Source organism: Staurois parvus, unplaced genomic scaffold (assembly GCF_062004578.1).
Source record: "Staurois parvus isolate SC_StPar_1 unplaced genomic scaffold, SC_StPar_1.0 ptg001328l, whole genome shotgun sequence".
Taxonomy (NCBI): domain Eukaryota; kingdom Metazoa; phylum Chordata; class Amphibia; order Anura; family Ranidae; genus Staurois; species Staurois parvus.
Window position 1 is genome coordinate 4,447,588 of NW_028319124.1, and position 27,502 is coordinate 4,475,089.

General features: G+C 40.7%; 1 protein-coding gene across 1 annotated transcript in view; it reads left to right on the forward strand.

Annotated features, from left to right (window-relative positions):
- The window catches only part of LOC149436949 (G protein-coupled receptor kinase 5-like), a 122,490-nt gene that overhangs the window by 77,886 nt on the left and 17,102 nt on the right, over nt 1-27,502 (forward strand). Inside the window, exons 6-10 of the mRNA XM_089661290.1 lie at nt 3,584-3,676; nt 9,522-9,585; nt 14,014-14,154; nt 17,305-17,495; nt 19,559-19,596. Of these exons, the coding sequence (XP_089517416.1) occupies nt 3,584-3,676; nt 9,522-9,585; nt 14,014-14,154; nt 17,305-17,495; nt 19,559-19,596 (527 nt within the window). The remainder of the gene's footprint in view (nt 1-3,583; nt 3,677-9,521; nt 9,586-14,013; nt 14,155-17,304; nt 17,496-19,558; nt 19,597-27,502) is intronic.

Consider the following 27,502-nt stretch of genomic DNA (forward strand, 5'->3'; position numbering starts at 1 on the left):
AAACATAAAGCATACCAAAAAAAATCTTTCGGTGTGGTGGCTGCATTATATTTTTTTTGTTTGATTTTTTTTTTTTTTTTTAACCCCAACCATACTTTTCATAACTATTTATTTTATTACAGGTACTAATGTAGTGCTGTCAGTTTATGCAGCGCTTTACATATGTATTGTACATTCACATCAGTCCTTGTCCTCAAGGAGCTTGCAATCTAAGGTCACTAACTCATATTTATACATATACTAGGGCCGGTTTAGAAGGGAGCCAATAAACCTACCAGCATGTCTTTGGAGTGTGGGAGGAAACAGGAGTACCTGGAGGAAACCCACGCAGGCACAGGGAAAATATGCAAACGCCAGGCAGGTAGTGTCATGGTTGGGATTGGAACCAACGACCCTAGTGCTGCTAGGCAGAAGTGTCAGTTGCTTAGCCACTGTGCTGCCCCATATTATAGGGGCTTTGTTGTCAGAGAGTGATGAAAACAATGTAACTGATAACATTCAGCACAGGCAGAGAATAAAGGGAGTTGATTGCTCACAAGATTTTTAGTAGGATTGACAGGTATTTTTCCACTTATCAAATGATACAACAAAATGCTTTCAATGGTATATTTAACAGACCAAATAGGAAACAAAATAGAAGTTCATTGTTGGAGTTTACATACCCTTTAACTCACTGACTACAGGAAGGATGAAGATTCAGCTTCTTTTTTTATGGAGGCCTCTGATTTTATAATTTTTTTTTTTTTTTTTCTCAAAGGCACTCTACTGAGAGACTTCTGCCTATGGACAATGCTTACATGCTAGATGCCTAGCTATCATGCTAATCCATAATTGGGGATCACTTACCTGAAACACGTTTGCAGATGAGATTAGACTTCATTCTAAAAACAACTTGCTGCATGCTGGTCAGGGTCAATGACTCAGGCTGTCTAACGCTGGCCATACATTATACAATTCTCTTGTACAATTTCCCTTTTAGATTTACCAAAACCGTATAATAGGAGGTCAAACCTAAACACTTTCAATTGGTATACAATCAGGCAGGCCCTTGCACTACATAGTTTGAAGGTAAAATAGAAAGGAAACTGAACAAGAAAATTGAATAATGTATGGTCAGCCTAAGTCCGAGACTGTCAGGTAGCCAGGTTGACTTGGCTATAGCCTCTTATAAGCCCCTGTACAGCAGAGCCTAGACTGGGAGGAGGGGCAGCAGTTGGAGCCAATCAGGAGTGCTGCATTCATATACTAACAGGAGGAGAGGAAAGAGAAATAATTTCAGACTGTTGCTGCTTCTTCATTGTCCAGTCACAGACTGAATGGAAGAGAGGTGATCTGGCTGTGATTAACTGGGGCATGTCACCATTCTGGCTGTGCGGCGTGCCTGTGTAAATCCGAATGGCCAGAAATAGTTCTTTTGTGCAGATAAGGCAGTTTTCTTATATGTTTGAACTGTGAATTATCTGTTTGCCCGGAGTTCACCTTTATGGCCAGTTCACACTACAAAAATGCATTCCGGATACATTTTTGCTTCCAGTTCACACCATACTTCCTTCCGGTGCACTTTTGGTGCAGTTTGCTATGTTCCAATATGGTTCTGTGCAGAATAAACGCAGCATGTTCTGCATTAGTGTGAACTAGGGCCATTGGAATACATGGAAAACACTGTGCATGCATTTTTGATGCAGAAAAAAAAAAACGCACTGGACTGCATCTAGTGTGAACTATCCCTTACCCTGTACACAGTTTAAAAAAAAAAATAAAGATGATCTATTGAACTACCATGGGCACTCTCATTGTATACACAGATCCAAAGGGTGGATTTATTAATTGAGCAAAGGAGAAATACAGGTTTGTTTGTGTTTTTGTTTTGTTTTGGGTTTTTTTTACCCCTTACATGTGATTTTTGATTCTCACATAGGTTAGTCAATGAGATGAAGATAAATGAAATTCAAAGTGATCATGCTTCAGTCATTCAGTAAATCAACCTCAAAGTTGTTGACTGTAGTAGGTAGGGCCTCCTCCACAAAGCCCTCTGTCTTGGCTCTTTTCATGCAGCTGACCAAGGGCAGTAAAGACAGGTGGATAAGATGCGGTTTTACCTCTCAGCTAAATTTGTACCAGTGCAGTCAGATGAGGCTGTGCTATGCAGCTGCGGCAATTTTAACTTGGCATGAGAAGATTAACGGGGCACCGCCTGTCAAACACGCTTATTAAGGTCAATGTGAAAGTGCCACAACTGCCAGCCAAACACTTGGCTCATACTTACAGTGCAGTATTTTCCTTCTTGTGATTTAAAATATTTTATAATTTCATATTGATTTCATATCGATAACACAATCATTAGTCCCTCCCCTCATGCCAGGGTACTAGGTGTAATCCTAGACTCTCATCTGTCCTTCTAGCCCCAAATCCAATCACTGTCCAAATCTTGTAGACTTCACCTCCGCAACATCTCCAAGATACGCCCGTTCCTAACCTCGGAAACCACTAAGCAACTCATTCACTCCCTTGTTATATCTCACCTTGATTATTGTAACTCCCTCCTCATTGGCCTACCTAATCGCAGGCTATCCCCTCTTCAGTCTACATGAATGCTGCTGCCAGACTCATCCACCTTACTAACCGTTCTGTATTTGCCATCCCTCTCTGCCAATCCCTCCACTGGCTTCCAATTGCCCAACGGATAAAATTCAAAACACTAACAATGACATATAAAGCCGTCCACAACACTGCCCCAAATTACATCACCGATCTTATCTCTAAATATCACCCAAACCGTACTCTCGGCTCCTCGAAAGACCTCCTACTCTCTAGCTCCCTTATCTCCTCCTGCCATGCTCGTCTCCAAGACTTCTCCAGGGCGTCACCCATCCTCTGGAACTCCCTACCTCAATCTATCAGACTATCACCTACTCTACTTACCTTTAGGCGATCACTGAAAACCTATCTCTTCAGGGACGCCTATCCCACCCTCTGCTAATACCGGAATCCTCTACTCTTCCAACAACTCCATCCCCCACAGTTTTACCTATTGTACCACTCACCCCTCCCTCCTAGACTGTAAGCTCCAAGGATCAGGGCCCTCAAATCCCACTTGTATTGTTACTGTACTGTCTCCCTTATATTGTAAAGCGCTGAGCAAACCGTTGGCGCTATATAAATCCTGTATAATAATAATATTTTAAAAGAAAAAAAAAAACGACATTCAGAAAGTGGTAGGATGGCCTCCCGAGCAAGCGCCTGGCAGCTGCTGCTCTACCCATCTGAAAAGCGATCCACCACAGATTTTGTCAAAAGGTGGTGGACACTGCCACTCCTGTGAAAAGCCGTTTCAGTTTTATCTGCACAGCAGTGCTGTTTAGAATGAAGTTCTGTTTCAGGTGGAGTGTGATATGGTTTAATCCCTGCGCCAGGCCTCCCCTACTGTCTGGGAGAACTGGATGAACTCTACCCGCTCCCTTCACCACTGACAGATCTTTTCCTTGGTGGTGCTGGAATGCAGAAATACAGTTGTAGCTTGTGCTGCCTATTACAATAGTCCATCATGTCTTTTTTTTTACATTTTGTGTGTTTTTATTTTCAGCCTCCTCCATGAATTTCTGCGGGGATCTCCCTTCAGGGAGTACCAGGAAAACATGTACTTTGATCGCTTCTTGCAGTGGAGATCCCTTGAAAGGTAAGAGGACCTGGAAGGAGAGTGTGCAATGCTAATATACAAGCATACAACACTGCACAGAATAGGGGCACTGAGATCATCTGTAATACCGGGGGCAACACATGACCCATAACCACATTCACATCACTGCATCTTGGCAACTTGATTAGATAGGTTTTACTACTCAGATATGTGTTTATAAGAATCAGCCACAAAGTGAGATTTAATCAAGGCAATTACTTTGTAAGAGTTTTCTGTGTTGCATTCTGAGCTGCATTGTAATTGTAATGGTATAAAACCGTTATTTCGTTTACTAGACTGTAACTTTGTTATGCTCAGCAATGAATGGTAACAATAAGCTCATTTCTGAAAATTATTCTAGCAAATAATGCATGTGTTGTAGCTTAGTGATGTTCTAGCAAATAATGCATGTGTTGTAGCTTAGTGATGTTCTAGCAAATAATGCATGTGTTGTAGCTTAGTGAATTGAGACTACGACCTCTGTTGTCTTTCTGCATACGACTGCTTGACCCTCTTGCTACATGTTGCTTATCACAGCTAGGCAGTCTACACAGTGCTCACAGGACTTTTTCTGAACTAAAGAACACCTTCCCCTCTACTCATTGATATGTGCAGCTTGGTGTACATTCTTGGCATACTTATGCCGGTCATAGACAGGTTGAAAATCGGCCAATTTTTCAGCCCAAAAAAAAAAAGCAGCTGATTTTTACACTGTTAGTGGGTTAATTAGTCGGCCGTTTTTCGGGTTTTTTGCACAGTATTTTTATCGATCATGTTGGAAAATTTGCAGCCGATTTTGACAATCAGACAATTTTTCCCGGCAATGATGGACAAATCGGTCGATCGTTTTACAGATCAAAAATCTGCGCATGAGCCGTGACCTGCAAGGGACAGAAGTTATGGGGTGAACTTTATGATTTTGTCGGCTGTTTTTTGTTTTTTTTTTAACCGTTGGTGGTAACGCCGGCCGACCAAACGACCGATTTTTCGTGTTTTTTTTTTTTTCAAAAAAATCGGACGATTTTTGACCCATCTATGGCCTGCATTAGGTGCCGGAATTAATTGACTCCCATGCAAGAGAGTGACTGACATAATTCAAGATTGGCGAAGACCACACGTCTATAAGAAGCTGGGGAGATATTGGTGCTTGGGAGAGAGCATGTGGGTCACTGCATTTCTGGAAAGGATCACAGTCATATTTCTGCAATTTCAGCATTTAAAAAAATAAACATGGGGAGAATGTGGCACGTACTGCTGAGGTGTGTATGTATGTATGTGTGTATGTATATGTGTGTGTGTGTGTGTGTGTGTGTGTGTGTGTGTGTGTATATATAAATTTTATTTTTTGTTTGTTTCTTTTTAAACGTTTTTATTGCCATATGCAAACAAATACATGTCCAAATATGCATACATGTCAAAAGACATTTGGCAATCCATCAAACAGTAGGAATGTTACATTCTTTCAAGATTTATGACATATCTTATACATGCAACCACTGTATGGAAATACCTATATAAACATATCAAAGTTAAGTATGTGGTAATTAGTATCACATTCACATAAAAGCTTTTATTACTTTTGTAAACATGAACCCATTAACCAAAGAAAATAACCCCCCCCCCCCATTCAAACAAAGCTAAACAAAAAAAGAAAAACCTTCTTTTTTTTTTTTTTTTTTTTTTTTTTTAGTAAATTACTCTGGCTAAGCATCCAGCCAAAGAGGTTTAATATCTACTAAAATGAACCTCTCCAAGCCCATCCTGAGTGCCATACTTGCAGGAATTCAGACAGTGATCCAGGCTACTGGGTGGCTGCAACACCTGCACATAAAATCTGACCCACTCATTTACTGGTACAGTACCCCCTTGACAGCACATATGGCTTCCTTAAAGCAGTAATAAACCCACAAGCACACTTTTATTATATTGCAACTTACCAGCTCTTAGATGTGATGGCTGCATTAGTATTCATTTTAAGGCTTTCACCTGGTGATCCTGCTCATGTCTGTTCATTTTCAACAGAACAAGCTGTCCTACAGATGTAGCATTTGGAGGGTTGAGACAAAACCTTTAACACTGATGGATGCCTACAATAATCATTTCTGTTAAGCTGTTATCCCAAAAGGAACAAAATCTGTTGCTGTAACTGCTTATAAAGTGTTAGCTGGAGTTTGGCTTCCATTTGTTTGTGTATTTCATTCTGCTAGTATATCTAAAATCAGCTGTACGTGGATCGAAATTTGATCGATTTTGATCCATATATAGGCAACGAGCTTGTACATAAGTCAATTTACTGACTGACTTCTGTAAAACCACCCTGTCGGGTTTGTATTGGTTGGTGAGCACTGCATGCTATAGCCTGCAGCACTGATCAGTGTATTTTGATGGCTAAGACGTCTCCCCACTGTCAAAATACAATAGCTCAGAAGAGAGAAGGATTCCCCCATCCACATAGTGTGTGGATGGGGGAATCGAGTCCGACATTTTTTTTTTTATTTTTTTTTTTTGTTGCTCAACTCGCTGAGCTCATGTATGTATACATGCTGCGTAACACTACTGTCCCCGCAGATTGACTATGCTGCTTTCAAAGGGTGCCCCTATGCCGCTTCATCCAGAGTGGAGGCACTCTGATACAGGAGCTGTGTTACTGAATAGATCAGCAGGAGGGCCACCACATCTAATGATTGGTAAAATGCAATATATTTATTTATATCAGGTACTTATATAGCGCCATCAATTTACGCAGCGATATATATTATTGTACATTCACATCAGTCCCTAACCCTCAAGGGGCGTACAATCTAAGGTCCCTAACTCACGTTCATACATACACATACAAGGGCCAATTTAGACCGGATCCAATTAACCTACCAGCATGTCTTTGGAGTGTGGGAGGAAACGGGAGTACCCGGAAGAAACCCACGCAGGCACAGGGAGAACATGCAGACTCTAGGCAGGTGGTGCTGGGGTTGGGATTCAAACCAATGACCTTAGTACTGCCACACAGAAGTGCTAACCATTTAGCCACTGTGCTGCCCATTTTTAGCTTTTATTGCTTTGATAATGCTCAGTAATATCTTGGTGATTTTCTTTTTTGAAGTTTGTGTTTTCAAGAGATCATTGAATACCAAAAGGGGTTAATTTTTATCCATTTCACATTCCCATTCAGCATGTTTTTTCTATGAAGGGCAAAGCAACAGAATGCTTTTAATGTCTCCATTCCCAGCAGCACTTATTCACCTTTCCTTCTCTCCCCTGCTGACCTACCCTGTACAACTAGGTATGGAGGAACATGTGACGGATTACCCTTTATCTGCTGTGACAGTGCTGGGCCAATCACCAAGCCCTTGCACGGTCACATGGAGTTGTGGAGAAAGTCCTTGGTCCTGTGTGAGCTCCTAGCTAGGATGACACTTTGCTTATACATGACTTTTTTTTTTTTTTTTACTTCCCATGACAGAACACATAGAGTTTGGGAGCAAAAGAAAGGTAATTGTGTGCTGTTGGAGAGGGCAGCACTCCCCTGATTTGCATTGCGTGGTCAAAGATCTAGTTAACTCTCTAAAGTGATTTGTAAAGGCAGATTTTTCTTCTTTTTTTTTTTTTTTTTTAAATAACCTGTCATGCCTGCTCTGTGCAGTAGATTTGCACAGAGCAGCCCCAATTCTCCTCTCTTTGGGGCCCCGTTGGTGCTTGTAGTCCCCTCCCTCCTGCCAAGTACCCCCAGAGCAAGCAGCTTGCTATAGTGGCACCTGAACATTCTCGCTCTCAAGCCACTGCTTTGTCCGTCCATTCACACACACACACACACACTCTCTTCTCATTGGCTCACTGGCTGTGATTAATGGTAGCAGTGGCATGCTGTCTCTGCCAATGAAGACGTAGAGACCCTGCTCTTGTGCACATCACTGGATCAAAATGGGGCTCAAGTAAGTATTGGGGGGGATGCAGGGGGAGCTGCACACAGGTTTTTTTACTTTCATGCATACAATTCATGAAGTTAAAAAATCTTGAGCCTTTACAACCACTTTAATGCAACATAGATGCTTTGCAAAGCAGCTGTTTAAAAAAAAAAAAAAAAAAAAAAAACACCAAAATTGCAGTGTCCTGGGAGACTTGTGCTAGGCTCATGACTTTTTTTCAAGTTTATATTTGGGCATCAAAAGAAGCTTTGAGAAGAGAGAGGAGTTGGAGACTAATCCGTCTTTATATAGAGATCTGATCATCTACTGTTCATGGCTCCATTTTATAGTATAGGAATATACTCCATGACAAAATTGTACCTCTATTTCAATACAATATATAGGCAATCATATTTACACATCACAGTATTGAATGTACAGGAGTGCTCCAGCTGGAGTACTAAACACTTTACTCAGTAGCAGGGTGGATTTGATTTAAATCACGATTTAAATCACTAGTCAGTAAGGCTTGATTTAAATCCTAGTTTTCTACATAAAGACTAATTCTTGCTGGTATAACTTTAATATGCAAGTAGATGAAGATTTTAAGAATAAAAACATTTCATATTAGTTTTTTTATCCCCAGTTTAATAGGTTAATCATTCATATTTGGACAACTTTTCTGTTGTACTTAGGAAGGAGAAAAATAATCATTACCTTAATAATAACCATTTAAATAGATTTATTCAACTGAAACAATAACATTCCAGCATATGTTATTTGCTTAAACATCCATGTTTGGTAACTAATTTGGCTAAACAAAATATATATATTTTAAGAAACTTAGACTGTCAGCCCCTCCCTCCTCGCACTGTCAGCCCCTCCCTCCTCGCACTGTCAGCCCCTCCCTCCTCGCACTGTCAGCCCCTCCCTCCTCGCACTGTCAGCCCCTCCCTCCTCGCACTGTCAGCCCCTTCCTCCTCACATTTAGTTTCACTTTCTTCTTGTGCAGATCTATTCCACTCCAAACAATCAGAAAGATATTGTTTCTATTCACTGAACTTCTTGAAACTTGGCACTGAAGGGGTTGATTCTGTATTCATAGGTTTGTAGAAGTTAGGATGAAGGTCTTTTTCTTAACTCTGTTCATGTTATAACATTTTTGCTGTGAAGAAGAGGCATGTGATCTCCGCTCAGTCAAATTCAGTTTTGAGAACTGCAAAAGTAAACCAAACATCTGTGATAATATCTTGTAGGCAGAGAAACTGCCCAATAATCTTACAAAAACCTCTGGAAGAGCATGACATTGTGAATGGATTCATGGAATTTATTTACCAAAAAAAATTTAACATATACAGCCTTATTCTACATAATTAAAAAACTAATCTTTATTTCATGATGGAATAACCTTTTGGATGGTAATATATTTTCCTCAAAAAGCATTTTATTTAAAAAAATCTGATTTTTTTTTTTTTTTTTTTTTTTAAATCATTGGTTTTTATCCACCCTGCTCAGTAGCTAATTTTCTTATAGCAGTCTCTGAACAAGGATAACGCATAGCAACAACTGGTGTACAAAATAGATCTGACCTACGGGGGTTACAATGATATAATCCATATAAAATGGACAAGTCTCTGAAATCGTAAATATCCAGCCATTTATTTTTAAGTTCTCGGAGTCAGATGTTCCCACATCCCATCATTCTTTGATCGTTATCTCCCATATTTTGATGAGCAGTCTTTTGTCCTGTGTACAGGTCATGTGGTAGAAAAATGGGTGGTGTGCGGTCTGTCTGACCATGTAAAATGGTACTTTTTAAATACTGTATGTGATGAGCCTTTTGTTTTGGAGCACAGGGAGTGTCACGGGACCATCATCAAAGCTCATAGCATAAGTGAGATACTGTCATACTTGACTGATGCAGTTTTTTTTTTGTTTTGCAGGCAAGCGGTTACTAAGGACACTTTCCGGCAATACAGGGTGCTAGGAAAAGGAGGATTTGGGGAGGTAACGTGTATTATTGTTCATTTTAATGAGTCTTATAGTTTGCCCTTCATGGCTTCCTACCCTTTCTTTTGTCGGTGATGTTCTTCCTTTGGTTTCTGTATACCTTTTATTTTTTCACTACATCAATAAAAGTTCTCAAATGTTTCGTTTTAACGGGAATCTTTAGGTCCATGTCACACTAGCAGTTCCTTTACTGAGCCTGTCAGTAGATGGATTGCTATGCAGGTCACAGTGTGGGATAGCAAGATGCCTATCATCTTAGAGGACCAGTTAGGAGGCATAAGTTCCAGCTACGTGATGATCGCTTTAATGTGTTTTCCACTTTTTATAAGCTTTATCTTCAAAACATTTTTATTGAGATTTCAAAGGCAACAATGCAAGCCATAACATGCAAATATACAGTGAGATACCATGGCCACAGCCAAAGCATAAAGGTTGAATAAGGACATGCAAAAAATACATTATTCACTAATAGCAAAGGGTGTACCAGTATGTGCAGAAGCCTTCAGATTTGACTGCGGGATCTAATAGGCAAGTTTGAAAGAATATCCATCTTGATAGAGTGGTTTTTATGGTGCAGAAGAGAATTTGACATTAGAGAGGGGCAAAAGAAAAAGAGGAAGGAAGAGGGGGATCAAGGTAGGGGTGTAGAACAGGGGAGTGGGGGAAGGTAAAGTGGAGGATTGGATGGGGGGTAGCTGGTTATAGGTGGTGGTGCATTGTAAGACATATTACATTTTTAATAGTCTGTGGTCAAAGCGTCTTGGAATGTTGTGATCCAAGACTTGCTGAGATTTTGACATAGTGTTCTGAGGGTCTGATACTCTGGTTTTAACCTCCGAGATAGAAATATGTGGTGACAACCAAGCTTTTGCCAAGACTTGTTTGACAGTGCCAGGACGTGAGTCGTAGAATGACATGAAATAGGATTTAGAGAGTCCTTCGGACTTGCAGCTTTACAAGGCCTCGGGTGGATTCAGTACACAAGCTGGATGGAGAAGAACATGGAGAAGTTGGTGTACTTGCTACCAAAAATGTCAGGCCACCAGGCAGAACCACCAAATATGAAAAAGGATCCTATTTGCATGCAGCCCCCAAAACAGTGTGCAGAAGAGTCAGCGGAGATCCGCTTTAGTGTACTTGGAACTATGTAAGCTCCAAGGAGCAGGGCCCTCCTATCCCTCTTGTATTGTTGCTGTATTGTCTCCCGTTATATTGTAAAGCACTGAGCAAACTGTTGGTGCTATATAAATCCTGTATTATAATAATATTGTACCACCTAACTACTACCTTATAGTTGGCCTCCACTGCTGCTGCATTTCTGGAGCATGATTTTGTGGTTTATACTAAGCTTTTTCAGTGTCTTCAGGCTAGTCATGTGACTCTTCAGGGGTTTGTTCTTCTTTGCCTCTTCTCCAGGCTGGGTGATCCCTACTGATGGTAGTGCTGCTTTCTTCAACCAGTATGCAATAAATGAAGGGTGATTTGGTGACCCCCTAGGCCCCATGATGCCTGCGCTCATAGTCGAATGCTCAGTCTTCTGGGTTAAGTGATGCTGAGCATCCTTCAACCTGGAAGACAGAGAATCTTTTGGCAAAGAATAGGTGCTGTGGGTGAAGGTTCTGGCTTGAAGGTGAGTATTGTAGTCTGAGCTGCTTTTTTTTTTTTTTTTTGGTTAACAAACTTGGAAACCTTTTTTCTTCTCTGGCACTGCTCTCCTGCTCCAAGTCCAATCCCACAATGCCATCCTAAAGTATGTCACAGGAAGCTTGCTGTCTCTTTTTAGCCCCCCCAGTGATGCAGTGCCAGATCATGCGCATAGAGAGATCTAACACTGTGTCTGTTTGTCTATTGTTCTATGATTGAAGGTTAGCAATTCCTCTTGGGATATCAACATCACCTATCCCTGGAGGCATTCATTTACTCATTCATAGAAAAGCTGCAAATAGACACAGCACTCTTTGTGTGCGAATAAGCAAAATCTGGAGCTGCCACTGTCTACTTCCCTATTCTATGAATGGGGAAAGTAATGCCTCTTGAGGAATGTAAAGTCTACCTCAGGAGGAGAGTGAAATGTCATTCTTGCAAAGGAAAGAATAACAGCAGGGGGTGGGGGTGGCCTGAAAAAAGTAAATGAAAGGGGAAAAAAAAGTCAGCTGTTGTTGGAGGGGGAAGGAACAGTTTGCTACAAATTACTTTTTTGTTTTGTTTTGTTTTTTTAGCGAAGGATTGCTTTACCTGTGGCATATGGAAAGCAATTTTTTATTTATTTATTTATTTTTTTGAAGTTTCGTTTTTTATTTTTTTTTGCAGATTTTATTTATTCAATTTTAAGGAAAGATAAGTACATAACAGAGCCAATTGGGCATTCCCAGGCTTGGCACTGAACACAGCAGGGTGGATTTGATTTAAATCAAACTGATTTAAATCACTAGTCAGTAAGGCTTGATTTAAATCCTAGTTTTCTACATAGACTAATTCTTGCTGGTATAACTTTAATATACAAGTAGATGAAGGTTTTTAGAATAACAACTTTTCATATTAGTTTTTTTATCCCCAGTTTAATAGGTTAATCATTCATATTTGGACAACTTTTCTGTTGTACTTAGGAAGGAGAAAAATAATCATTACCTTAATAATAATTTAAATAGATTTATTCAACTGAAACAATAACATTCCAGCATATGATATTTGCTTAAACATCCATGTTTGTTAACTAATTTGGCTAAACAAAATATATATATTTTAAGAAACTTAGACTGTCAGCCCCTTCCTCCTCACACTTAGTTTCACTTTCTTCTTGTGCAGATCTATTCCACTCCAAACAATCAGAAAAATATTGTTTCTGTTCTATTCACTGAACTTCTTGAAACTTAGCACTGAAGGGGTTGATTCTGTATTCATAGGTTTGTAGAAGTTAGGATTCAGGTCTTTTTCTGAACTCTGTTCATGTTGTAACATTTTTTCTGTGAAGAAGAGGCATGTGATCTCCGCTGAGTCAAATTCAGTTTTGAGAACTGCAAAAGTAAACCAAACATCTGTGATAATATCTTGTAGGCAGAGAAACTGCCCAATAATCTTACAAAAACCTCTGGAAGAGCATGACATTGTGAATGGAGTCATGGAATTTATTTACCAAAAAAATTAAACATATACAGCCTTATTCTACATAATTAAAAAACTAATCTTTATTTCATGATGGAATAACCTTTGGATGGTAATATATTTTCCTCAAAAAGCATTTTATTCCAAAAAATCCGATTTTAAATAAAAAAAATCTGATTTAAATCAAAAAAATCCGATTTTTTTTTTTTAAAAAACATTGATTTTTTCTTGTTCAAACATTTTATTGTTTTAAAGTATAACAACATAAGTTATAAGTAAGCAAATGGGATATTAGAGGTGTACAGTAAATGAACAGGTACGGTTCCCATTTATACTAGTCAGGCAGCACTAACAAGAGTGAACAACAAATATCAAATAGAGCCTAACATGAAGGAAAGGAGGAGGGGGGAGAGGAAGGGAGGGATAGGGTGTACGGCACCAAGGAAGGGGATACTGAAAATAGCCAAATAACCGCAGTATCAACAAAGGACGGTTCCCGTAAAGCAGAAAACATAGATTATGGGTTGAGAAGGGACTCGTCAAAGTTGGGCGGGAGGAAATGCTCCACCCATGGGTTCCAAATCTTTTTAAACTTGGGGATGGAATCCAGGATAGTGGCTTCAATTTTTGCGTGGATCATCGCCTGAGTGACCCTAGTTATGACTGCAGTCGTATTCAGTAAGGGTGATTTCCAGGCTTTAGCAATAACCTGTTTGGCCTAAAACATTGATTTTTTTATCCACGCTGGAACACAGTCTTAAAATGAAAAAACCTAAATCTCCAAAAAAAAAAAAAAAAAAGGTACATTTGTCCACCATGTAGAATTCATCAGCATGATACAGCTCAGAGGAGCCAGGGTCAAAATACAACCAGAAAAAATAAACAGGAACGGCTTTTCTAGATCATCAGCTCAGCTGTCTAATGGTGACATCAGTTAAAACACAAGGGTCACCAAAGAGTATTGAACCAACACCAATCAGGCAGCAGGATCAGAGTCTGCGTTTTTGGATGGACAGTTTTCACTGTCATTTTAAAACTGAAGCAGAAATATAGATTCCTCCCATAGCAACTATATTCTCTGTTACTATGGGCTATGGTCACAACTGCAGTTATCAGCCAGCTTTTTGGGGTTAAGTTTGTCTATTCTGTGTCATCAAGCCGTGTGTCCCTTTTCTATCCCTTTTTCTAACTTAATTTTGTAAAGCGCTGTGCAAACCGTTGGTGCAATATAAATCCTGTATAATAATAATAATAACAACAACCCTATCTCTGCATCCTTTATTGGCCTTTCTTGTTCATTTTTATTCCTTGCTCTCCCTGTAGGTGTGTGCCTGCCAGGTCCGTGCCACAGGCAAAATGTATGCATGTAAGAAGCTGGAGAAGAAAAGGATCAAGAAAAGAAAAGGAGAATCAATGGCTTTAAACGAGAAACAGATCCTGGAAAAAGTCAACAGCCGTTTTGTGGTAATGTCCTCCTTTTAGTTCTTGCATGTGTACAAGTCTCTGTTCACTCAAAAGTGATGTTTGCATTACGCCATACAGCATGTAGGAGCTGGAGTTACATGCAGGCAGCCTATGATCCTCTATGGGGATGCAGTGGCTGTACAGCCACTTGTCCTAATGTGACAGGCATGCAGGGGTCAGTGAGCACCCCCAAATGCACCCACACTTGCCCATCTGTCATCTCAGTTGTGTCCCCCTAGGGAATCATAGGCTGCCTGCACACAGTACCGGGCGGCTCCATTCTCATAAACAAGGCACAGCATTGGCCACTGTGCCTGTTTGAATGAGGCCCTAATGGATGCTGGCAGAGACCTATACTGTAAGGGTTTACTGACATTTACACCAGATCTTCCCTCTCCCTCTGTAGATTATGCCCCAGGATAAGGTTTTTTTTTTACTTTCACTGTTATTAATCATTCTAACAGCATTAACAGGGTTCTAAAATTCTTACAGGGTCAGCTGCTGAGAGCTCAGTTCCTGGCATGTCACTCAGAACTACACCTCCCAAGAGCCCTTCGCCTACTTATAGTTTCTGGTTTGGCTCTTAGGATCAAGACAGCAGCTCTTTTTTGCGGGGAAACAAATCATTGTTTGTAGGTATATAGATTAGGGTGGGGGTCCAGGCATAAGTGGAGTTTTATAGTCCATTAGCCAGAGTTGACAATACTGGATGGGATTTCAGTGCAGCAAATGCAGTGTTGTCAGCTCAAACAGGAAGTTAGAAGCAGGCTGGATTTTGGACAGATCAACAGGTAATTTTTGGTACTTGCTGTTTTTTCTCTTTGTTAAAGCTGAACTTTACCCATAATTTGATAAAAAAATGTTCTTTAGCAAGGAACATACATTTCATATTAATAATTATGCTACCGAACTTAGTGTGTGCTGTAAATTGCCTTTGTTTGTTCTTGGAGGAGGCTGAAGCCCAGAGCCACTGAGCAGCAGTAAATCTTTAGGTTGTCAGCAGATCGCCTTCTAGTGGCTCTGCTTTTTTTTTGCACAGTGCCAAAAAATAGAGAGCAATTGAGCATGTGCAAAAAGGGCCGACATGAAGTGATCCAACAGTAGCTCAATTTCTGACTAAAGTTCCACTTTAAGTACTTGCTGCATTTTAAAGGGATAAAACGGGGGGAATGTGCATGTATTGCAGAATTGCACTGGATAGTTTTTTCTTTGAATAAGACCTCATGCATACTAGATGCTTTGGCTATTTCTCCGAAGCACCTTTCCTCCTGGCAGCAGCTTTTTGGCAGAACAAACTCATGCTGCTTGTAAATGTGCGTATTACGTTTAGGTGCATCAATTTCCGTTGCCACAATGATCATTTATTCTGGCAATTGAAATCAACAAATGCTCAAATACTAATCATACCTAGCATTAATGTGAGTCTGGGCGTGTTTACACTCGTCATGCTTTTTTTCTGCCAAAATGCCGCTGCTCCTGGATGTGTTGGCAATTTCTTTCTTCCTGTAAACTTCTCTAAATGCCTATGTGTGCATGGACACACAGGCTATCATGCAGGGGCATTGAGTTGAAGAAAAAAATAAATGCCAGACGCCCATAAGAGCAGCGTTAAAAACATCCAAAGTGCATGAGGACTAACATTGAACCAGTTGTATTTTTTTTTGAACCCAGTAGCCCTTTGCTGTTTTGAATATATAAGGCCGGCTGCAGGATTGTCCTAGTGAGCTATGTAGACAGGCAGCCAAATCAAGGGCCCATTTACACTGGATGCATTTTGGACTGCATTCCAACTGTAGACAATCCAAAATCCAGACTATCCTATGGGCATAGTTCACACCATTGCAGTTCAATGCAGCGCATTGCAGAAAAGTGCAGCATGCTTCATTTTTCCACACCGCAAATGCACACAAACGCGTGCATTTGACTTCACAGGACAAATGCATATAGAAAAACGCTCATCAACTGCATGTTGAACGCGCATCAAATGCATATATAGTTACAAGTTACTTGCTGTTTCTGGTGTGAATGGACCATAATAATCAAAATCCTGAGACTCATTTTAGTTGGCTCACTGCTTTTCTCAGTAAATTTAACAAAAGCAATTTTGTCAGTCTGCAGTAATCTATAAAATCATTCAGGCAGTATCCCCACAAATCCTTGTTTTCATTCTTGGGCTGAAGTGAGGAAGTAATTGAATTATATCTAAAGACAAAACTTTTTTTTTCTTTTTCTTTTTTTTTTTTTCTCTTGATCGTGTGAAAGGGTTAGAACCGCTCTCAGGATTTTATTGCTGTCTGCGTTCCCACTGGAGAAATTCCCCTTCTTGATTTATCCTGAGGACCATCGTACATACACTTGTCTGTGCTTTACACTCATGTCCTCAATGGGTCTTTACATCTATCTGTGACCTCAACAAGATGTTTTTGTTCCACGTACTGCGACAGTCTCAGCTCTGTAGGAATTTGAACTGCTGGGTTGCACCATAATTTTGGTGTCAAACTTTTCGTGGACTCCATAGAAGTACATGCAGGCGTGTACCCTTTACTGGTTTCCATAGAAGAGCATGCAAGACTGCCATGAAGTCCAGCTCATAGCAGAAGCCTGGCGGTACCAAATTTTCAGGAAGATTAGGGATTCTTTCCATCAGAGCGCTGAACAGCAATAAAGACTTAGCATGGAATTGGTCCCTAATTCACTCAACAACTGAACAAAACATTTTCAGTAGGGTTTCATTAGAAAGTATAAAAGAGTAAAGTGTTTTGTTTTTTTCAGACATCAATTCTCTGTAATCTGATGTGACATTTAGACCTGAACTATGTAAACAGCCTAGTGTTCAGTCATTAACACCTTATCTCTAAGGAACATCTCTCAACAATTCTGCCAACTTGGCCAGACTAATGTCCTTATCCAACTGCTGGAATCCACATTCAAAATAAACCATGTGCTAATGACACAGGGCGGCAATCCCACATTAGTTGCGAATGGTCCAGTGATAGTGGGAATAAGACGTCATTAGGAAATCATTTATTGGCTGATATTGTTGAAAGTTAATTTTTCCATCAGCGGTCTTCGTTTTATATGATGCATAGCCGGGAAGTTGTTGTATGTTTGTTTCTGGGGTTTTAATGAGGTGGTTTGTTTAATACACAGGTGAACTTGGCTTATGCGTATGAAACAAAAGATGCTCTGTGTCTGGTTCTCACGATCATGAACGGCGGGGACCTCAAGTTTCACATCTACAACATGGGCAATCCTGGATTTGAGGAGGAGCGAGTAGTTTTTTATGCTGCTGAGATCTGCTGTGGGCTGGAGCACCTTCACCAGGAGGGCATAGTGTACAGGTGGGCATATGACCGATGTATACATGTGGGCATATAACCCATGTGAGCTTCACCAGGGGGGCATTACAATGATAGTGTACACGGGATGGAACCAATGTTAGGAGGGCATAGTGTACAGGTGGGCATATGACCGATGTATACAAGTGGGCATATAACCCATGTGAGCTTCACCAGGAGGGCATTACAATGATAGTGTACAGGGGATGGAACCACTGTTAGGAGGGTATATCATACAGGTGGGCATATGACCGATGTATACAAGTGGGCATATAACCTGTGTGAGCTTCACCAGGAGGGCATTATAATGATAGTATACAGGGGATGAAACCAATGTTAGGAGGGCACAGTATACAGGTGAGCATATGACTGATGTGTACAAGTAGGCATATAACCCATGTGAGCTTCACCAGGAGGGCACTATAATGATAGTGTACAGGGGATGGAACCAATGTTAGGAGGGTATAGTGTACAGGTGATGAAACCAATCAGTGCTGCACTGGTTAATATTTAAATACCATACCTCTAATCTCCCATATGCAAAAATATCTGATTAGTGAATATTACCTAAAGGGAACCTAAATAAAATAAACAAAAAATCGTACATTAAAAAATCATGTTAAAATAACGTGCGTGAAGGAATGTCCATTTGGTAACAGAGTTGTAATAAATTCTTCATGATCTATAATTATATCAATCAGAATTCCACCCCTGAGCTCCACAAGCCGTTCTCTGTGAACTACCACCAGCTGTGCTCTCCCCTTATTGCTATGATCTCACACTATGTGTTTGGTCATAAAACGCTTTTGTCCTGCCAAGAGAACTGTGATCTCCTCTCTGTCAGTAAACCACACCATCCTTGATAAAGCTCTCCTTCTCCTGCCATCTCCACTCACCACCATTTAAACAAAATACTGTTTGTAGTGCTGTGCCCTGTGACAAAACGTGTGGGGCAGAGCCTGGATGACGTCATAACGCTCAGACAAGAGGCGGCGAGTTTTTTGTTTTTTTTGCTGGTTCTAATGTAGTGCTATTGCGAAGAGTTGTCACATCTATTTGGGGCTTTATATAACGGTGTGATTCAGCACCTGTACTTTGTGGTATTTGATCTGCTCTCGGATACAAGTCGTCTTTTAAGGATAAAGCACTATATACAGTATTGTATACATGGTGGTGAGTGGAGGTGGCAGGAGGAGGAGAGAGCTTAATCACGGATGGTGGGGTTATTGACAGAGAGGAGATCGCAGTCTGCCTGGAAGGACAAATGCGTTTTATGACCAAACACATGTTGGGAGGTCATAGCAATAAGGGGCGAGCACACCTGGAGGTGATTCACAGAGAACTGCATGTGGAGCTCGGTGGTGGAATTCTGATGCTTGATATAATTTATACATCATGAAGAATTGATTACAAGTTGCAGTGCTGTTACCAGATGGACATTCCTGCAATCACGATTGATTTTTTTTTTTGTATTTTTTTTGTTTATTTGATTTAGGTTCCTTTTGGGTAATATTGACTAATCAGATATTTTTTCATATGGGAGATTTGAGATATGGTATTTATTAACCAGCACAGGACTGAGTTGGTTTCATTATCTTGATATGTGATTAGTATGAGGGTCACTTAGTGTGCATGGCAGCTGGTACACGTTATTTTGTTTGGCAATTTGGAATATAAATATATTTAGTGCATGGTATTGATCATTGTGTACTACACTAGTTATTTGGAGGAGTAGCATTTTTTATTTATGAGTTTCACTTTTTGCACCTTTTATAATTTTAGTTTGGCTTTTTGATTTACGCATTACACGTGTCCCATAGCTGCTCACAAGGGATAAAGTGCTAATAGTGTACAGGTAGGCATTTGAGCAATGTGTACAGGTGCCCATTTAATTCATATATACCTTCACCAGGCATACTGGAGCAGCCCTATAATGAATTCAGAGGCACTCACATCTCTGCTAGCTGGATCACCTGTTCTCAATGACATGTTTAATTTACATATAATAACATGAAACTCATTTTTTTACTTATTAGCATATTTAGTATTTTTTGGGTTTTTTTCAGGGACCTGAAACCAGAAAATATTCTCTTAGATGATGATGGTAAGTTACTGACACATTACTTTGTGTGTCTCTTGTCTGTGCATATAGATAGAAATAGATTTTTGTGTTTCTAATTCTGGTTACAAACACCTTTTTAGACAATTTAAAACTTCTTTATTTGCAAAGACAACCAATGACTTCCTATTAGAGAGCAGACAACAAAGGTCAGATAAAACAGACACTTTATTCAAAGATAAAATCGCAGAAGTGCACTCACGAAAGCAGAGGTAAGTAAAGTGTATAATCATTCCCCACTAGAGGAAGGGGGGCTTGAAAGCACCATTTATAGTCCCTGACCACAGATCCAGGGAGCAGAGTGGAAACAAACTGCAGTGATAGGTGTCCTGACAGTGACACTCCTCAGCCACCTGTACAGATGAATGAAGCAAGGCTTCTTCTAGATTAGTGTACAGGATGGGCACATGTTTTGGCCTAGGTTCATATATACAGGGCAGGAAACGCAGTGCATCTGGTGCGTTTCCCGTACCGCATCCAAATCATGCGATCTGCTGCGGGTGTCAGTGTTAAGTTAATGACACCCCGAAAACAAGTTGCAAAACACAGTGCGATTGCCAGAATTGGATTGCATAGGTCTGAACACTCATGCGATTCGATTCCAGTGAGGCACAAAAAAAAGCTGCTTACACATACGGTTTCCTGTACCACGTGTCAGCCCAGGCTTAGGGTCTGAAACATGTCCCTGCACTGTGGTCTGAGTATGGGAGGGCTTGCTTCTTTGCTTCCTTTATCTGCTAGGTGGCCAGGATCATCGCTGTCAGGGTGTTCATCAGCACTGCTCGTCTCCACTCTGCTAGCAGTGCCAATTGGCCTGTTTTTTTGTTTTTTTTCATTTAATTTCCCATTATCTACAGTGTGTGTGTATGCACAAATTAATAATGTGTATATATACACATACTTACATAGTTAGTCTGGCTAAAAAAAGTCCATCCAGTTCAACCATTAAAAAGAAAAAGTTATAATCCTATGCCCACAGTTGATCCAGAGGAAGGCAAAAAAAAACATCAAAGCATGATCCAATTTGCTCCTGCAGGGAAAAAGAATTCCTTCCTGATCCCTCGAGAGGCAATCAGATATTCCCTGGATCAACTTTACCTATAAATGTTAGTATCCAGTTATATTCTGTGTATCTAAAAAAGAATCCAGGTTTTTTTTTAAAGCAATCCACTGAGCTGGCCAGAACCAACTCTTGAGGGTGTCTATTCCACATTTTCACAGCTCTCACTGTGAAGAAACCTTTCCGTGTTTGGAGATTACATTTCTTTTCCTCCAGACGTAAAGAGTGCCCCCTTGTCCTCTGTGATGACCTCAGGCTGAATAGCTCTACACCAAGTTCACTATGTGAACCACTGATGTATTTATACATGTTGATCATATCCCCCCTTAATCTCCTCTTCTCAAGAGAGAATAAATTCAGTTCTAATCTTTCCTCATAGCTGAGCTCCTCCATGCCTTGTATCAGTTTGGTTGCCCTTCTCTGTACTTTCTCCAGTTCCCCAATGTTCTTTTTGTGAATTGGTGCCCAAAACTGAAATGCATATTCCAGATGAGGTCTTACTAATGATTTGTACCGGGGTAATATGATATCTCTCTCTCTGGAGTCTATACCTCTTTTAATACAAGAGAGGATTTTGCTCACTTTAGAAATTGCAGCTTGGCATTGCATGCCATTATTAAGCTTGTGATCTACCAGAACTCCCAGATCCTTCTCCGCCATTGATTCCCCCAGTTGTACCCCCCCAGTACCCTAGTATGTATGATGCATGCATATTCTTAGTCCCCAAGTGAAGAACCTTACATTTATCAACATTAAACCTCATTTGCCACATAGTTGCCCAATTAAACAGAGCATTGAGGTCGGCTTGTAAGTTGGAGACATCCTGTAAGGACGTTATTCCACTGCACAGCTTGGTGTCATCTGTAATCCCAGACCCTATATCATTTTTAAATATATAAAAAGTAAGGGTCCCAACACTGAACCTTGGGGTACACCACTGATTACCCCAGACCATTCAGAGTATGAATCATTAACCACTACTCTTTGAATACGATCCTTTAGCCAGTTTTCTATCCATTTACATACGGATTTTTCCAAGCCTGTAGACTTTACCTACTTAATATATACATAATGGTATTGAAGTCTTACGATGGCTAAAGAAAAATTGGCTTTTGTTTTTGGTCTGTGTTCCTATTAGATTTTTGTTCATGCTTTTCTTCTTGTCCGTACAAGAAGTGCAATAAATCTTTCCAGCAGGGAACTTTTTGGTGAATAAAAGCTTGGCTAGTGGCTGCGAAAACTTTTTTTTTTTTACTGCATTTTGGATAGGATGAAGAAGAGTTGAGGTGTTGATGTTGGTCCCCTGCCAGTCCAGTATCTCTGATTACAGTTGGCTTGCACAGTGATGAGACCATAGCAAAGCTTGCAGACATGTTTGAGGTCACCGCAGTCAGGGAAAGTACATTAAAAGCTGGACTGGAAGCTTTTCCCAATAGACTGCGGTTTCCTTGTGTTGGCCTCCCTTAGCGTTCAGACAGCTGATGGATGCCACCATCTTGGATGTGGTGTCAGCAGCTCCAGCTGACTCAGAACTGGTATATAAGTGGTACGCTATATTATTCCCCTTTGGTCCTCCCCAGCAGCTACATAAGATTTGTAGAGGGGTGAGGTAGTTGGGTTAGTACAGAGAGTAAATAGACACTCCCAGAAAAGCAGAAGGCTAGCATATGTAGGGACGGAAGGGCTGTGCTAGGGAATTGACTCATCCTGGAGTAGTCAGGTTTTCTAGCACAGTGCAAGGGAAAAAAAATCTTTTATGGAAATAAAAGAAGCACAGTGGCCAAGTTGTTAGCACTTCCGCCTGGCAGTACTAGGGTTGTCGGTTCGAATCCCAACCACGGCACCTCCTGCCTGGAATTTGCATGTTCTCTCTGTGCCAGCGTAAGTTTCCTCCCACACTCCAAAGACCTGCTGGTAGGTTAATTGGCTCCTGTCTAAATTGGCCCTAGTATGTGTATGTATGAATGTGAGTTAGGTACCTTAGATTGTATTCCCCTTGAGGGTTAGGGACTGATGTGAATGTACAATATATATGTAAAGCACTGCATAAATTGATGGTGCTATATAAGTACCTAAAATAAATAAAAAACACTGCAGAGAAGCATTTAAAGGATAAGTTCACTTTTTGTAATAAAAGATAAAAAAAATGTGCGTTTTTTAATAGTTTTTTACATTGCAGTTTTTAAAGCATTGCAATCAGCAGATCACGGGTGCAATGCCAGGATCCTGCAGACTTTCAGTAAGTTGTCTGCCCACACCTCATCATTCTTGCCTTTTGGTGAGAATGGCTGGCTGTATAGTACCCCTGATGGGGGCACTGAAGGCTAGTACTGGCTGGAACAGAAACCGGGGTGCCCACAGGCAGTTGGGGTACGGGAGTAATTCCCCCAGGAAAACCGGGTGGGCTCAGTTCCTCCTGATTTGAACGGGGCTTCCTTGTTTGGCTTAGTAACACATGGGGGTGGGATCCCATGTGTAAAAAGTGCACATGGTCACAGCTCTAAACACTTTTTTTGCACTGCGACTTTTAGGGCTAGGCCTTTTGGCTGAGTCCAGGGCAGTCTTTACTATGGGCCTCAGGGCCTTAGCTGTACACAATTGCACGGCCACATATTTATTTTTCTCCATGTGTCTGTCACCTTTCAATTATGTGTGTGTTGTTTTTTTGTTTTTTTTTCTCACTGGATGGAGGGTGCTGGTCCTTGGGTCTGCTCTGACGTCTAGGGGGAGGGTGTGTGGCCCTTAGGTTCCTTCCTCCCCCAATTCTTGGGGGGAGGGGGTCTGTTTCTGGGAGAGCCCCTTGACCAAGTACTTGGTGGTCAGCTTCGGCTGGTCACAAGGACAGGGGTCCGCCAGGCCTTTTGGCAAGGTGGACCATGTTGTCCCCGTCAGGAGCCTTGCACCCCGGGGCAGCAGAGTAGAGGTCCTACCCCTTCAGGGGGTAGGCAGAAGCACACCCCTAAAGTGTACTTCTCTGTTTACTTACGGCTTTTTCATTTTTCTCATCTCCAAAAACAAAACAAACTTGTGGTTCATTAAGAACCACAAGCCATCAGCTGCAATGGCTGACAGTACTTGTAGTCTAATTCACAGGAAACTGTAAATGAATGATGCAGACGTGTGGGCGGAGCTTTGCTGCTTTCAAATTGTGACAGCAGGTGCGAGAAGAAATCCCATGTCCGGTGTCACAAAGCAGGGAGCGCTGGCAGTGTGAGGTGGCTGCATAGGAGCAATTCTACCTGTTATACCATAAATATAGGTGTAACTTGTTCCTAAAGGTGAACTTAGTCTTTAAAATATTTGATTTTTCTGTATTTTTATCTGCAATTTATGCAGTTACTCTTATTAAGCTGGCATCTGGATCTCTTTACCTATATGCACAGTGAAGATAAAGCATTCTCACATATCTGTATTCTGGGAATGTTTTATTGACCGTCCTGAGTGTAACGAGCCTGTAATGATCACACTGCTTACGGTAATCTCTCAATAAGACCTGTGTTCTATGTAATTTATTCAGATAAAACCTGTTATCACTCGTTCTAGGTTTAAACAACAATCTCTGACATCAGTATTATTTGAGTTGGAGTCATTGAAAGTAATCACCACTGTGATTTGGGATGGAAGACTAGCTGAACCTCCGTTATTTTTATTGGTTTGCCCTGAGTAGTAATTTCATAGCGGATGTGACGGTTTCCGTCACGCTTTGATGTGAACAGTTTTTCCCAATTGCCTCCTCTTATACACAACTTCTCATTTCAGAGCCATTAAACATATAATGAAAATGTTGTTTTATGTGAAAGTTCTACTCATCACAGGCAGCAACTGTGCAAAAGGGATCCTATTTCATGTCTCTGTCTAAATTGGAGAAAAGCTAATGGGCACATAAAGCGTATGTCAGTGCAAAATAAAAAAAATAAATTTATTTAGCATGTCTATAGAATACAAGCGTGTTTCTCCATGTTTTATTTCTTTAACCACGCTGCAAGTATAGAAAAATAACTTCTAGTGGGCCAGAAACCTAGTACAGTAATACCTCGGTTTACGAATATAATTCATTCTGCGGGACTTTTCGTATAGCAAAAAATTCGTAAACCGAAACGCTGTTTCCCATAGGAATGCTTTGAAAACCAATTAATCCGTTCCTGAGGTCAGAAAAAAAGTAAACATTACTAAAATACTGCATGAGTTATTTTATCAAGTCATGCGGTATTTTAGTAGTGACAACCATGTGTTAATGTTTCAGCTGTTAGCGGGGTTCCCCACTGACAGCTGAATGTAAAAGAATTGCCGGCAATTTTAAAAAAATAAATAATAAATGGCGTCCCCCCTCCAATCCATACCAAGCCCTTCGGGTCTGGTATGGATTGTGAGGGGAACTCCCACGCCAAAATTAAAAAAAAAAAATGGCATGGGGGTCCCCTCCAAAATCCATACCAGACCCGTATCCGAGCATCCCCTCAAAAGTTCCCCTCAGAATTCATACCAGACTGGAAGGGCTTGGTATGGATGGGAGGAGGGACCCCACGCCGTTTTTATTTTTTAAATGTAATTACCGCTTTTTTTTTTTTCTTCACTATAGCTCAGAGATTCAGCTGTCATTTCCCCCAAGTTAAAAGAAACAATGTTTCCTTTTAGTTTCTTAAAAGAAACAAAGCTTCCTTTAACTCCGGGGAAACTGACCGCTAATTCTGTGAAGAAAAAAAAAAAAAAGCCGGCAATTGTATTTAAAAATCGGCACCAACATACACTTCATATTGCAAAAACAATTTGTAAACCGAGGCATTATTTTCAATGGATTTTCATTCGTAAACCGAAAATGACATTAACCGAGGCGTTTATAAACCGAGGTACGCCTGTATACTCTTACCTTCCTCCTTGACATGACCGCACAGCTCTGAATTCCTAAGCAGGTGGTGTCAGCCCTGCCTAACTCATTGCTGATGGGTTACACAGAACACCAACAACAACTCCATCCCTATTTCTTGAACCCCTCCTTCTGCACACGCGAAGGGCACAGGATGTTATCAGTCCACAAGAATGTTTGCAAAATCAACAGCAATTGATTTGCATATATTGGACAGATAAAACTCTGTTAAGTAATCCAAAATGGAGGGGCACCGCTCCTGACTGAAGCCTTGCCTCCACTGTGGACACTCTGGGTGCCTGCTAAAGAGCCCCATCCATGATTATAGTCACAAGGAAAAAGTTACACAAGCCTTAGGCTCCATGTACACGAGACGTTTGGAAAACACTTCTAAACGATGAAAACTGACTGCTGGAAAACGTAGGTTAAAAAACGTCTGTTTAGCCCGTTTGCATACTGCGTGTTTGTGTTTAGAAGCGTTTTTTAAAGATAACATCAGGAGACCTTCCAAAATGCACTGAGAAACAGTAAAAAATGTACTGTTTCAGACATTTTAAGAGAAATGGAGCAGAAGCAGAGAGAGCAGTATGTGTTGAGATGACCTGTCTTTTCTGGTTGTATTCACTATGGATCCCATCATGAGTATAATCCAGCACGTTCTACCATTTATTCCTTCACGCAAAACCTGGAACTGACTGCGCTGGTGTACCGGGTCCATTTGAATACCTGGAGAAAGCTTTGCATGCATTTCTGATGATGAAAAAAGACTCTGAACAGCATTTGGATCTGGAACAGTTAAAAACCGCTTCTAAATGCAAACGCTTATAAACACGTTTACAAGCGTTTGGCGTTTGAAATGCTAATAAAATCTACTCCTGAACGGAAGTTTTGTGCGTTAAAAAAAACAACTGTAAACTCAACTGCCTGTAAACGACAATGTGTACATGGACACATAGTAAAACATTAGGCAGAGTTCAGGGGCTGCCGAAAAAAAACGTAGAAAAGCTCCTGAACGTGAGTTTATTAGCTGCAGTGTACATGGAGCCTTACACTGCAAAGGTCAAGTAAGGACAGGATTATCGAATTGCGGGCCCTGGGAAGGGCATTCTGTACGCCGTCATGCTGTCTCTAGTCAAATAAAGGCATTTAGAAAAGTTGATGGTTCTGGTGTTTGGCTTGTGTAACATTAAAACTCTTTCAGATGTATAGTTAACAGACCCAGATGGAGCAAAAAAGGGTTCATTGTTAGGTTTACAGACACTTTAAATTCCTTGTGTCTGCACAAAGATAGTTTTTCTTTTTTTTTTTCTTTTTTTTTTTTGGGGGGGGGGTGTGTGTTTCCATCCATCTTCATGTATTTTAGCTCTGCCAGTTACACTCTCCATAATATAAAACATTTAAAATCCTGTGAGGAGCCTGGGAATGACTCATAATGACCAAAGAAGGTGGCCTAGAGATGTAAGAAGTTGTCAAGTAGTTTAAATTCCAGCACCTACCAAAAACTGAAGTATAACTTTTTGCTGGATTGATTAAGTGACATTAGGAAAATGCAAAGTGTTCTCTGAATGCTGCTCATGCCACCACCTCCTGTGTTCACAATGCAACAAGGTAGCCGCTTGACACAGGGTCCAGAAGCAAGTGGAGATCACTGGAGTAATGATGCCCACTACAGTGATTTTCGGCTTCCTGGGAGATCCCACAGGTATAGTACATACATACCTACATTGGGCAAAGTTGGACCAATGTAACTATGTAAAATTTGCCATACCTGGAATTCATCTTTAATATTTCTCGCTGTATCTAGGTTTTAGCTAAGTGGAGCATTGGATTACATGAAAGACCTCAAGTGTCCTGTAAAGGGAACTAGGGATGCACCGATACCGAGTATGTTCACAAGTACTCATACTTGTGAAAATGCTACCAATACTGGAATCCAATACTTTACGGTGTCAATACAATACAGTTCA